Source organism: Boleophthalmus pectinirostris, unplaced genomic scaffold (assembly GCF_026225935.1).
Source record: "Boleophthalmus pectinirostris isolate CB_2022bp ecotype Guang Dong unplaced genomic scaffold, ASM2622593v1 HiC_scaffold_133, whole genome shotgun sequence".
Taxonomy (NCBI): Eukaryota; Metazoa; Chordata; class Actinopteri; order Gobiiformes; family Gobiidae; genus Boleophthalmus; species Boleophthalmus pectinirostris.
The window spans coordinates 1-14,171 of NW_026571039.1; the positions used below are offsets into that span (position 1 = coordinate 1).

General features: G+C 36.7%; 2 protein-coding genes across 3 annotated transcripts; one reads left to right on the top strand and one right to left on the bottom strand.

Annotated features, from left to right (window-relative positions):
• Positions 1–26: 26 nt before the first annotated feature.
• On the bottom strand, positions 27–5,290 carry LOC110171977 (uncharacterized; the record flags this gene model as incomplete). The annotated part of the gene is made up of 5 exons (XM_055149825.1): positions 5,154–5,290; positions 4,271–5,023; positions 2,792–3,015; positions 619–649; positions 27–532 (listed from the first exon to the last, which is right to left on the bottom strand). Coding segments are annotated over exons 1-5 (1,638 nt in total), but the record flags the coding sequence as incomplete, so codon positions are not given.
• Positions 5,291–5,872: 582 nt separating this feature from the next.
• LOC110172012 (heterogeneous nuclear ribonucleoprotein C-like) lies at positions 5,873–13,847 on the top strand. 2 transcript variants are annotated; one of them, XM_055149826.1, is made up of 10 exons: positions 5,873–5,983; positions 7,207–7,240; positions 8,975–9,033; positions 9,697–9,962; positions 10,545–10,617; positions 11,158–11,208; positions 11,710–11,873; positions 11,943–12,074; positions 12,447–12,586; positions 13,307–13,847. In XM_055149826.1, the coding sequence occupies exons 3-10, from the start codon at positions 9,029–9,031 to the stop codon at positions 13,388–13,390; spliced, it is 915 nt and encodes a 304-aa protein (XP_055005801.1). In that variant the 5' UTR covers positions 5,873–5,983; positions 7,207–7,240; positions 8,975–9,028; the 3' UTR covers positions 13,391–13,847. The 2 variants fall into 2 exon arrangements, with proteins under 2 accessions (XP_055005801.1, XP_020793476.2); XM_020937817.2 differs by having other exon boundaries at positions 11,964–12,074.
• Positions 13,848–14,171: the final 324 nt, after the last annotated feature.

Sequence of the window (14,171 nt, forward strand, 5' to 3'; positions counted from 1 at the left end):
TGGTTCTTTAGTGTTTTGTTCCAGTGTTTATTATCAAATGCATAACAGCGCCCCCCACATTTCTGCACCAAGTCATTCAGAGCTTCATTTTCACTGATCCACTTTTCGATAGTTTTGCCATCTTCAAGCTCATTACCGTGAGTGAAAACTACAATGGTGTATTTGAATGCCTCTTCAGAGAAATATTCCTCTATTAGTTGAACCACAGCCTGTTCATGCTGTGTGAACCTCTCCACTTTGAACACAAGCAAAAATGCATGGACCCCTTCTTTACATTTATCAATACACATGGAGAGATCTTGGCAATTGTTCTTCTCAGTACTTGATGGGTTAGTGTCAAAAAATCCTGGGGTGTCGATCACATTAATGTTATTCCCTTTCACCGTTGTTGTGTAAGACTCGCATTGCTTGGTCACAGATGCTGGTGAATCGTTGGTTTTGAACTGGTCTTTTTTGCCCGTTATAGTGTTAGCCAGACTGCTTTTCCCTGACCCAGTTTTACCCAGAAGCACTATGTTTCTTGTTCTCTTACCTGGAACAATATTATATTAAAGACACAATCAGTTTAAAATTGATTATCATTAACAATATCTTTAAAGAAAGTTTCATATAGCTCACCGCTCATGGTGTCTTGTGTTGGCCGTGGTGACTGAAAAGTTCTCCTATCCTTTTTTTCTTTTTATTTGCTCTTGCAGATTGTAACTGGTGATACTGTCTTAGGGTGGGGTTTCCAATAAGTTATATAATAATAACAAAGTTGGGCTATGATGCACTCATCACCGGGTTTTGAGACAGTGTAGTGTCCTCTTTACTATACCCACAAAAATTGTCACTGTTTGAATATGCTATATTTTACTAATAAATATTTAAACTACAACAAGAACACAGCAACATCAACAACAACATTAGGTAGATAGATTAACTGTTAACATTTCAGATTACTTGAGGTGCATGATATGTGAGCTACACTACAATAATAATAATAATAATAAAGAAAAGTACAACATTTTCAGTTGAACATGGGAGTAAATGTGACCTAAGATACATCTATTATTAATAATTGCCCTTTAGCCAACACTCGTTCTATGTGGGTAAAGTTTCCTGCCTAAGGAAATAGCAACAATTTTGCCACTGTGTACCACTCCTACCTACCTATACGACTGAGGGATTACATGAACTTCAAAGTACACTGTGTACATTTCTGGAGGTGGCATATCACCTGCATGATAGAGAGAGAGAGAGAGAGGGAGAGAGAGATTTAAAGGTCTCAGTGTTTCAGGGCAGTTTGAAGAGAAGAAGAGCAAAAAGTGTTCCTTAAGAAAAAAAAAAAAAAAAGATTCCATAGTTTTAGTCTCATCTGTAGCTCAATAAGTTCATGTTTTACACAGTGCTCTCAAGTTTTGTCAAACTCAAGGAGAGAAGACAAAGCCCCATACTGACAATTTAATAGATTCATAATACCTTGTTTTTATTTTCCAAATGTACAACAAGAACACAGCAAAACTAGGTTCAAATCAACTTCCTCTATTTGTTGGGTTTATATTACTTTATTGCTTATGATAAGCTCATTTTGAAAGTGAAAGAAAATAACAGCAGCACCAACTTTATTGATCCTCAGTTAGCTCACGTATCACAATATATTATAATAAGAAAGAGCAAAAATATAAAATGCATAAATGTATATATGGTAATAATTAATTCAAAATAAGTAGCAAATATAACAAGACTGGTGTCAAATAGGGCACAATTAAAAATAAAATACACAAATAAAGTATATATGTATGTATATATCTCTCAGTTATATACAAGAGGTTATAAGGAGAAACAAGAGGTCATAAAGACATCATAGGTACAAAATCGTATAAAACTGTAAAATTATCAGAGTATTTAGTATTTCATGTAATTTAATGAGATGTGGAAATGTCAGTGATGTTGGTGTCTGTGTGATGGTATGAATGTGTGTTGAGTTGAGTTAAATAAAAGTAGTGCCAATGCAGGTCTGTGAGTGTGTGGAGTGTGTGGTTGAAGGTGGATCATTTGAAGGTGCCGTACAGCCACAAGAGGGCAGCACAGACAGGACGCTGGCAGTAATAATAAATGTTTAACAAGTATCCATGACACCTCAAGACAAAAAATAACACAATAATTGCTCTATTACAAATCCAACATTAATAACATTTTAATCCCATCACATGCAGTTTACACCACCAGATAAAGTCACAGGTCAGATCTACGGAGAGGCGACCCCAGACACAGTAAAAACGCAAACTATTCCAGGTTTTGTTTTTAGCAATATAAATAAGTGTAATGCTATCCAGTGGACCATGCCGGCAAAGCAATATCAATGCTAATTAGTTAAGTTTATATATTTTAAGTGAAGTTAGATGTATATAAAAATAAAACAAGATACAAAATAGTTTTAGACAATAAGGTAAAAGAGACTGACTTTAATATTATCACATGAAAGTCAAACTTATTTTTTTGTAGGTCATATTTTTCAGAGTGTATTCTCATATTTATACTATATTATATATAAATCAAATCATATAGGTTTTCAAAAAGCCCTAACACACAAGGGCATACAGAAAATTTGCCAACAACACAAGAACATGCAAATTATATAATATCTTGTCTCAATCAGATGAAATAAAAATAAAAGCCACTGTTACCACCACCAGCTACAAAGAGCTAACTATAAACCAAAAATCCATCTGAAGAAAGATCTTGGTTGTGGATTGTTTATTTTCTGCAGAATCTCATTGGTGTAGCATCTTCCTCCATTCTCTTTCACAGTGTTCTCGATGGTCTTGAGCAGCCCTGCAACCTGGTACTGGTTGTTCCTGTATGGGTCCTGGCTGTTGTTCCAGTATTTATTATCAAACACATGACAGCGCCCTCCACATCTCTGCACCAGGGAGCGCAGAGCTTCATTGTGTGAAACCCAATCTTCAATCCTCATCCCTTCCGGAAGGTTATCTCCGTGAGTGAAGACCACAGTCATGTATTTCAGGGCCTCTTCAGAGAAATATTTAAGTATTATATCGAATACATCCTGCTCGTATTGTGTGTACCTCTCCACTCTGAGCACCAGCAGAAAACCAATGAGGACCTGGTGCACACTCTGTCATACACTTGAGGATCTCGGAGCTTAAATCTTGTATGTTTGGGTCTGTGTCAAAAAAACCTGGAGTATCGATCAGTTGGATGTTTCTTCCATGGACTCTTTTGGTCATGGACTGATTATATCTGGTCTGTGATGTTGTGGAATGATTCACTTTAAATATGTCTCTGTCTCCCAGTATAGTATTGGCCACACTGCTTTTCCCTGATCCAGTTCTTTCCCAGTAAAACTATTCTTAACGCTTCAACTTCTAAAAAGGAAAAAAAGGAAATGTTATTATTTTTGTATTGCTGAAAGGACAAGAAAGAAATTAAACACTATAGTGATTCTCAAACTTTTCACTCCAATTCAATCATAGAAATTCAACTTTCCAAGTACCATCAGAACTAAACTGGGTCTAAACAGGACTACACCATCTCTAACCTATAGACCAAAGTAGTTTTGAACAAAGGTTTACCTGAACAGTGGATAAAATAGAATTAGTATAAATCTTGAGTAACTTTCTCGTAGAAGATTTCATGATCTTTATTGCTAAGTCTGTTTTTTACCTTATCTTAGCTGGAGGATTTTTACCTATGGTGTTTTCAGTTGAACCTGGAATAACTGGAAGAAACCCACTCAGACACCAGGAGAAACAAACTCCGTGAGGAAAAGCCCTGGGATTGAACCCGGAACCTTCTTACTGTTAACTGTGAGTGCTAGTCACTCAGCTACTGTGTGACTTTACTTTGTCTCATGTTTATGTCTGTCCTTTGGAAATACCAGATTTTGTGAATTATTTAATATTTTGTCCTTCAAATTATATTAGCTTTAACTGTCTGGACGTCAGATATATACTTTACGCTTTAAGTTACTCTTACTTGACTAATACTTTTACCAAATACTTTTTTACTCTAAGGCTACTTGAGTAATTTCTCTGACCACTTCTTTGTTCTTCTACTTGAGTAATATTATTTTGAAGAAAACACTTGAACTGCAGTATTTTCTTGAAAATAATACTGCAACCTCTGGACTTCTTTAGAAGGATGCCTGCTTCACTTTGGACCCCTGAGACAGGCTGGTGCACTCAAGACAGTGGAAACACTTTTGGATCCAGTGGAAACCTGGTCAATGAGTAACTATACCACAGAATCACAGAAATATAAATACCTTGTATATGTGATGGTGTGTTTTCAAACAAAGCTTTTGCAAGTCCTTCCACACCAAGTAAAGCTCCCAGCAAGACTCTTGCTGCAATTTTAATGTGTAACTGGATCCTCTTCATGTTGTTTATCACAAATTCCAGGAACACGTTTGTGTAATGTTTCCAGTCCTTCTCTCTCACAGTCACTTCAATGGTCTTGAGCAGCTCTGTGACCTGGTGCTGGTTGTTCCTGTATGGGTCCTGGCTGTTGTTCCAGTATTTTTTATCAAACACATGACAGCGCCCTCCACATTTCTGCACTAGGGAGCGCAGGGAGCTATTCTCATAAACCCAGTCTTTAATCTTCACCCCTTTGTCCAGCTGATCTCCATGAGTGAAGACCACAGTGGTGTAGTTCAGAGCCTCTTGAGAGAAATACCCTAGTATATTTTTGACCACTTCCTGCTCCTGTTTTGTGTACCTCTCCACTTTGAGCACCAGCAGAAAAGCATGAGGCCCTGGGGCACTCTCCTCGATACACTTGAGTATCTCTGGACTCAGATCTGTGTTGTTCAGGTCAGTGTCAAATAGACCTGGAGTATCGATCAAATGAATGAGTCGTCCGTTTATGTTTTTGGTTTGAGCATAACATTTTTTGGTCTCAGAATTTGGGGAAGCACTCTCCTTAAACTTTCCCTCTTCTCCAAAAATTAGGTTTGCCAAACTGCTTTTTCCTGCTCCAGTTTTGCCCAATAACACAATCCTCATTGGTCCACTTTCTAAAAATGTAAAACATAAATTTTTTCATTAAAACATAAATCACATGCACATGCCAGCTGACTGTGGCAAAAATATAAATTATATAAAATATTAATCACAGCACCAGACAGATAAAAGTTTACTACTCACGCTCCATGTCACTGTTTAAATGTGAGGGCACAGTCTCGTATCTGCAGTCTGCTTCACCTGATCTGTTACAGTCGCAAATTTTTGCTTTCAGTTTTGTTATAGAGGGAGTGGTTTTGTACCACATGGCATAATCACATGTTTTCTGTGAAACCCACTTTCTCTCTACAGGTCTCTCTCTACTTACAAAATAAACATAAGTAATTTTGTACACCACGGTTTACAAAATGTTTGCTTAAAATCTTCAAATGTAGACATAATAACACTGACATTTAACATAGACATTTTGTGAAAAATCTTGCCCGAAAAAGAAAACACGAAAACCTGTTTTGAACACTTAAAATATCATATATTACCTATTAAAAAAAAAAAAAAGATTAGAGAAAAAAAAGAAAAAAAAAAAGATTCCTCCCTGTAAAGATTAGAGTAGCTTCAGAAAGAAAGAAAAGACAGAAAGGAAGAGTTATGAATAAATTGTTTGAAAATTAGAGTTTGTTGTTTTTTAGTTTTGTGAATATAGTATTTGTCCAAGAAAATTATTAGATACGATATAGTAATTTTACTATTATTTCATGTAAATAACGTATTTTCATTTATTTATTTATTTTCTGACATGACGTTAGTCCAATCAGTGAACAGTGTACGGTCACTGACTATCCAATCAGGACGCGAGTTGCAGCAGGGGGCGGGTTCTTCCTGTGTGTCTGAGGCGTCGCCATTTTGTGTCTGCTGCTAAAGGTGATTTTACAGCTTCTCTGTCCCATGCGGATCTTTGCACACAATTCTCACCTAACACCGCTGAATTTAGCTCATTTTTAGTCTCTTTGCTCCTGGTGAGTATTTTTCAACGAGATTTTTTTCGTTGTTTTTCATTTTTCCTGACTTTGAGCGTCTTTTTTGAGCGGTTTTGTTGACATTTTTACCCATTTTCCCCCTAGCTTGTGCTCCTCCGTGGCTGTGCTGCTTTTGTTGAGTTCAGTTTGAGATTACAACGCGATTTGCTCGTATTTTAAGCTATTTTCTATCTTCCTTTTTCATTTTTTGCCTCTCTAGGCCTAGTCCACCTACCTGAATTTTCCGTAGCGGTCTGTCCTCTTTGCGTGCTGGTATTTTTTGTAGAATCATTTTCATTATGTGCGCACTAGCATTCAGCGCTACTGCTGTTTATCGTTTGCTGTGGTTGCGTTTATTTTAATACAGTGCATAAAACACAATGGGTTCTAATGAAAGTTTTTTATTTTGTGCATGTTTTTTAAGCTTTTGATGCAGATTCAATGCAGTTTTTTTTATAATCAAGTGAAAGCATGATCATATCGCCCATGATTTAGGCCTATCAAAAAGATAAGATGTAATATGAAGAAAATTAACCCACTCGCCAAACCCTCAAAGACTCAACATATACCTTTAAAGCTGTAAAAAAAAAAAATACAGTAAATGAGTCATAGGCTCTATGTCACCCATTTACTGTAAAATGTACTGACCTCTGCATGGAAAAAGTGGTCATCTAAATTAGGGATCCTAAACTGTTCAGACTGGGACCCCCAAAACAGCCATGCACTGGACTCAGGACCCCAAATGTAAAATATAATGGCAGCCAGTTACAAATTTGAGTGTCAAAATGTGTAAAATCTGTTTAATAGTATCTGAGTGTTGTCTTTTGCTATTTGACGTAAATCCATGTATAGTTTTCAAATCACCATATACTTTACTGTTTTTAACTGGACTCCCATTTTCCTTATCACTTGCACCCTTCATAATTTCATAATTATGGCTATTAAAATAGGTACTTTTGGAACTTAATTCTGAATATAATGTGTAGCCCTATCAATCAGACTAAAATGCAATGTCAGAAAAGTACAATTTATTAAAACAGTTACACAAAGTCTGCTTGTGGATTTAAACCCACAAAAGTCACTAAGTAGCAATCTTTATATTTATTCATATCAGCTTTATTTTTTTTAATCTTGCAGACTAAAGCACAACATTTCACTACTGAACCTTGTTACAATTCATCTGTCCACTTCTAATTTTGATATTTTGGTTTTTTCTTTTTTAGTTTTTGAAGCCACTTTTTTGAGCATCGACAAATTGTAAGTTGATCTCTTGCCTTTTTTTTTTTTTTTTCCAAACTTTAACTTTTGGAAAACCACTTCTTTTACTCCTTGATTAAGATTTTTTTCCAATTGTGGATGTAGCTATTGTAGTGTTTTCTGTATGAAATGTCTGTTGTTTTTTTTGCACAAAAATAATTTTTCACTCATTCTGTTCTGGACTCTGACTTTGGCCTTTTTTTATTCCATTTTACTGCCACTTCCTTTTTTAAAGCGAATATGCATGAGGTCCTTGTTAATGACTTTATAGTGCATGAAATTTTTTAAAGCATGATTTTTATTTCAACTTTTTTACCTTCTAAATCAAGAAAGTATTGCACAACCATACATGTGTACACCAATGCCATATATTTATATTATTTTACCTCGAAACTCTACAATTCTTTCACCAAATCAGCCCTGCTCCTTAAAGACATTATAAAGCAGATGCAAACATGCCTGCTGTTGTCAAAGCACAAACTCTACACATTAAATAAATACTTGTAACAAAAGCTGTAAGATTCATATTCATAAGCCCCCTTTTAAAAGCTAATTTGTTATTATTAACTTAACCTAAATTGGTTTGGAAGTGTTAATGATACTCTGCAGTGACATCATGCTGGGGGTGTTTTATGTGGATCTATCTTGGAATGTTCAGCTGTTACCATGGTGACACAATGATTACATTAGCAAATAGTTTTAAGGTTGCCTGAAAAAACTAAATGGAATTAAGCAACACATTTCAGGAGCATGAGATCTATACATTCATGATCCTTTTTAGATGATTTGAGTTTCAACAAAATGGCTTGTGGCTGTAATTATGAGAGACTTGTTCAAGAGTATAAATCAACCTACCTGTCATAGTTCCAGTTAACTAGATCTTTCTGATCAGATTGTGTTAAAATGAAGATAAGATTAGGCCTCAAATAGAGCAGTGCTCAAAGTTAGCATCACACCCCCAGGGAATGTTGATGACTTCAGCTGCAAAGTATCAATAAATTAGGTTGTTACTTATTTGCTGATTCTAGACCATGTACTCCTCGATACTCTCAATGAACTTTTCTGATCAAATTAACATAATGCTACCCCCTAGTGGTTTTGGAAAGAACTATTACTCTTAAGGTTTTTGTATAGTTCAGTGAAATCAAATAAATAAAATATTTACTTCCTTAATTCATACCATAAATTGCTTCATACAAGAGAGTCACGTACAATTAGGAAACCTCTGCCATTTGAAATATTCATAAAACATTTATCTACATATAGGGCTCCATTTATCAAAACAGTTTATACGATTCTAATCATGAGATAGAGGAGATAATTAAGCAGGTGTTAAAATAGTGTTTTTTTGTGTATTAGTTGTGTATGCAGTGATGAATTGGCTATGCTCTAATCAAAAAGCTGCAAATATCTGATTCAAGTTTATAGACTAGAAATGTGTAGTCTAATCCTCTAAACAGAAGGTATTTCAGCAATTTTGTGACTAATTTTACGTTTGTACAGTCATTTTAATTGGTATGCATGACACTTTATGAACACTGTGTAGATTGTCAAATGTATATATGTCAGTACCTTTATTTGCCAAACATTTTCATTCATTCTCTTTTTATCTATTTAGGCAATTTTTTTCACTTTCTTTTAGTGTTAGTTTCCCTCTTCCCCTCGTGTACCTCATTTCTGTTGTAAGTGTCCAGTATTTTGTGAAACATTGGATCTTTTTTTTTTTTTTTCCAGCTTGTGGCAGTTGACTTCTTCCAACAGAATCCTCTCATCCTCAAAACAGAAACCATGGAGTGAGTTTCACACCAGTTCAGACTCATCTAGATTGTGTAATTGAGTCACTGTCGTAGTGGCTAATCGTAATACACATTTCAGTGTTGATGAAATAGGCAGGCAAAACTTTAACCTAGCAAAGATGGCAAATACATCATTAATAAAGGCGCACTATGTAACGTTTTCTGGTAAAGGGTCCGCCACATGCTTGTCTCCATGGTGATGCTATACTATTGGTAGAATATAGTAGATCAAGGAATGTTTCACACTGTGGCATTAGACTTTTCTTTTTCTATGGAAATGGGTTTTCTGGTGAGTGGTGCACGACCTGCCTCAAATCATATTACGTTGTGTGCAATGTTTCACAGTGTAGCATTTATACTTTAAAACGTGCATTTTCGAATTGTGTTAAGAATTGTTTTTAGTCCAAAAACCTCAAAAAGATGTATTCTTTTCATAGAGCTGACCTGTAACTTGACATAATGGATTTAGTTTCCATGGAGCTAAATCATTTGTATAGTAATCCCAAACTGGAACATTGAAGGCAAGGCAATACCTTCTCCATGGAAACAAGCACGCTGGCATACCCACCACTAGAAATGTGCACCTTTAACTTTATATCATGCTTTTTCACATTTAACATCATTTCATTTGTCTTTTTTTTTTTTTTTTTTTTTTTTTAGGCGATCCAAGTCCTCGTCCAGCCTCATGTCCGGAAACGTGACGAACAAGAACGACCCCCATTCTCTGAACTCTCGCGTCTTCATCGGAAATCTCAACACGCTGCTCGTCACCAAGGCCGACGTGGAGGCCATCTTCGCCAAATACGGGAAGATCGTGGGCTGCTCCGTGCACAAGGGCTACGCGTTTGTGCAGTACGTGAGCGAGAGGAACGCCAGGGCGGCTGTGGCGGGCGAGGACGGCAGGGTCATCGTAGGACAGGTGCTAGGTGAGGCTATGAGGGGTTACTATGACGATACATTTTAAAGGGTCTAAATTGCACAAAATGGGTTCTTGTGAGCTTTAAGTTATACTGTAAAGTTTTTACCATCAAAAACATACCTGGACAAACAAAACACAACTCCAGATATGTTTTTGATGCGAAAACAACATTAAAACTTAGATCAGCAAACAGTGTATGATGTAGTATGAGTCCTTTAATAGACTTGGTCAACTGAATTCAATCTTTATTAGCACTTTCTTACCACTGCTATCTAGTCCAGTGTTTCTCAAACTGTGGTACACAAGCTCCTTTAGGTTGTTTGTGGATTTCCCTAATTTAGAGTTCACTTTAGATATTTTTTTTATCAGTTTTTGTCCTTGTCCACTTTTAGACCTAGTTTAGCTCTAGATGAGACCTGGAATAGTCCTGTTTATATACTTCAAGTAGATCTGGTGGTACTTGGAAAGACACATCTTTTCCTTGGTGGTATTTGGTGTGAAAAGTTTGAGCTCTGTTCTATCTGGATTTCAACTGAAATATCACTGGGTCAGGGGTCAGGTCATTTTAGTAACTTTATTTTTTCCATAGACATAAACTTGGCCGGAGAGCCCAAGCCCCACAGATCAAAGACGGCCAAGCGCTCAGCATCAGACATGTACAGGTGAGTCTGACACAAAGGTAATAATAGGTCACTGTAGCAGACACCTCCTCCTGGTTTAAAATGCCATTACAATTACAATCCTAACTGAACCATTTACTGTCATATACTTTTGGAATTTTATTGAAATACAATGTTTTGACTAATTAAATAAAGTTAATTCTATACATAAAATAGCGGTGTTGGAGTGCTGCACTGAATCAAAACTTACAAAAAAACATTTGCTCATTGGACTAGGGGGCTTTGATTCTTGTAGAGATGTATCTTTACTTCTATACATGATCATTCAGTAAGTTTTTTAGCAACTAATTGCTTAGTTTGTTTTTGACTAGATGAGACCACCAATAACTCTTCTATTAATGGGAAACACTGACACATCATATCATAGAGAGCTCTTTTGGTTTTAATCCTAATTAGTTCTTATTTATTTTAACCTGTTCAGATGCTCACTTCAGATACAGCTGGGTAATGATTATGACATGTTCATAAAATCCTACATACAGTTAATCATACTTCTGTTTTGTTATTATTCTCTGTCCACAGTTCCTCCTCACTTGATCTGGACTATGACTTTCAAAGAGATTATTACGATCGGTAAGTATCCAGTTGGTGCCCTATAGCACTGTCAAAAAAAATGTGAAAATCAGATACTAATCAATTCTAAAGCTAGTATCTAAATTAGATACTCATTTGAGCAAGTATTGATTTTCAACATTCACGGGACAACAAATAAGCCTCTCCTGATTAGATACAAGACTGCAGTGTAATATAAAAGAAATTACTATGATTTAATGAAAATGTCAAAATGACATTCTGTTCTATCTATATAAAGAGTGTTTTTATTATCAGCGTGGTATCGAGTATCAAGTGTATTCCTATACTATTCCCATTTAAATCCAGTTTGTAATTTTAGGATTGTGACAACACTGGTTGCCTAATACTGGAGTTTAATGATATAATCAAATTTATCAAACACAAATTATTATACAACTCCAGAACAGTTAATAATATAACAGAGTTTTGGTGTGTGTATTAACATAGCCAGTGTTTCTTGTACATAAGTGTAGTAAAACTCCTTTCTCTCTTGTGTTTTAGCATGTACACGTACCCGTCCCGTCTGCCTGTGCCGTCCCTGCCCCTCTCTCGCCCTGTGGTGCCCTCCAAACGGCCCCGGGTCAGTGTGAGCGGAGGCAGCACCCGAAGGAACCGTAACAGCTTCTCCTCGTCCACCAGGGGGAGCCCACGCAACTCACGAACAAGTAAAAAGCAACTTTTTACAACAAGAAAAATAGAGGAATAATGAAGACATGCATAAATGTGTATTATAGGACAATTCTCTTCTTCCTCAGTGAGAGTGGACGACCTGCAGACGGTGAAGAGGGAGCTGACTCAGATCAAACACAAAGTGGACTTCCTTTTGGAGAGTTTAGAGCGAATGGAGAACAGCGGCAAGAGAACAGGTCAGAGCATACGTACTACACAGAGTACAGTTACCACATAGATTTACAAAGGTGCAACTAAGCAGGTCACACTAATGGAGGGATGTCCAAACTATGGATTGGGGACCAAATGCAGACATCATACGGATTTTTTAATGCCCTTAGGCCTTCTGCTGAAATGGCCTGATCATAGGCATTCATTTTAACTGCAAATAATTCTACATTTTAAACTTCAATAACATCACATTGCAGTGTGATCTGTTGGTTCTGTCAGAATGCTGTAGAATGCATCTGAATGTTTCACTGTAGTGACCACGTGTCCGTGAATCTGTTTTGAGATGTAGCCCTCAGTGAAATGCACAAATGAATCTAATGTTCTTCTCTCCCACACAGAAACTCGCAGTTCGACAGCAGAGCCTGGTGAGGTCTCTCCGGGTTCCTCTTACAAACATGACGAAGAACTGAACCAAGACCAGAACCACGAGCTGCACTCGGAGGAGGAGGGGGACCTGCTGGACGAGGAGCAGCCCGAGGTCAGTCACATGCTCCAAGCCAGTCAACCACAGAGACACAGAGACCTGCTGTAGTTAGACGCCAAGACATACTTTATCATACAAAAATGTCTTTTTGTCTCTGTACAATTGTGATCATATTTTATTTCACTGTATTTTCCTTTTATATTACTGCCATTATAGACAAAGATCATTTAAGTAATATAATTTCCTCTACAAACAATAGGGCTTTCTTAAATAATTTTTTTTTTGGTGACATATTTCAGGTGATGAAATGTCCTATGCAGATGGCTAAATCATGTTTTACCTTTGGTCCACCACCTGCGTCTCCGTGGAGATATTATTGCTTTGTCTAAAAATGCTCCACAGTTTATAAATCTATGACACCCGTGGATCATTGTGATAATTCTGACATTTTAACATCCAAGAGTTATCTAAAACCACTTAATAAAAGAAACAAGTCTGCAATCTTCCACATTAGAAAACTGCAGCGCCCACTGGGAGCTGATGTCATTGTAAACATCATCACAACTATCATGCACGAATCTCACAAATTACAACTTCAAGAGGGTAAATGAAAAGGGGAAACTACTATAACAGGGTTGAAAGCTCTGAAAAGTCCATTTTGCTTTAACACGTAAAAGCAGTGACTTTCTGCCTGCCAGTTCAAATTGTGATTATGATTCAGTCTTGCAGATTATTGACTCTTTTTATTGATTTAAAATGTTTTATCATCTGCAGCTGAAGGCTGAAGAGGAGGAGGAGGAGGAGGATGGAGAACGAGAGGAAGGAGAGGACGATGGAGACAGCGCCAATGGAGATTGAGCAGAAAAACTTTATTAATATTATTCGTAACCGCACAGAGAACAATGTTTATGATGCACCACATGGTCAAATCTACAGACAGGAACAGACGGCGCCATTTTGAAATCTTTCCTATTTTACCTCAATAACTTTTCCATTTTTTTTGGTTCATATCTTGTTGCAAGTTTAAACTGCAGAAATAGAAAGGACTCTATAAGGAAGCTGCTGTTGTTTTGCATCTTGACCAGCAGAGGGCAGTGTGACATTAAAACTGCTCTCAAGTTAAGCCATTTCACCAATACAACCTACCTGAGCATGGATCATTTTGCCTATAAAGTTGGAAATGCACAAACCGAAACCTTTTTGTTTGTAATTTTAGTTTATATTTTACTGTAAGTCAGTGCGAATCAATGTATCTGTTGTTGTCAAGTTTGTATCAAAAGCACTGGTTCAAATTAATAAATATGTTTATAAGTTATAGCAATGTTTTCAGAGCTTTTTGTACCTGATATTGACAAAGTTCTCACCATGGCGATAATTAGTCCATATTTTATACTCAGTCCAAAATGTGCTAAAACATGAATGTAACTGGTTGAGGTTCAAGTATTTAGCATTAAACTTCTCTATCTGCCTGGAGACTGGGGGTGCCACCAGGTCAAGTTACAAGTCGGATCTGTGGAGAGCCGACCCTGCTGACAGTGAGGATATTTTTTCAAGGATTTTTTGACCAACAAAAATGTTAATAGTTGCAAGATTGGAACTTTCCAATCAATGCATTAACATCCTTCACTATAAGTTACGC

Bases quoted from the DNA above. Each gene is read 5' to 3' on its own strand.
- LOC110172012 (XM_055149826.1), top strand. The intron at 9,963-10,544 runs GTGAGGCTATGA...TTTTTTCCATAG, and splicing joins CATCGTAGGACAGGTGCTAG to ACATAAACTTGGCCGGAGAG. The intron at 10,618-11,157 runs GTGAGTCTGACA...CTCTGTCCACAG, and splicing joins TCAGCATCAGACATGTACAG to TTCCTCCTCACTTGATCTGG.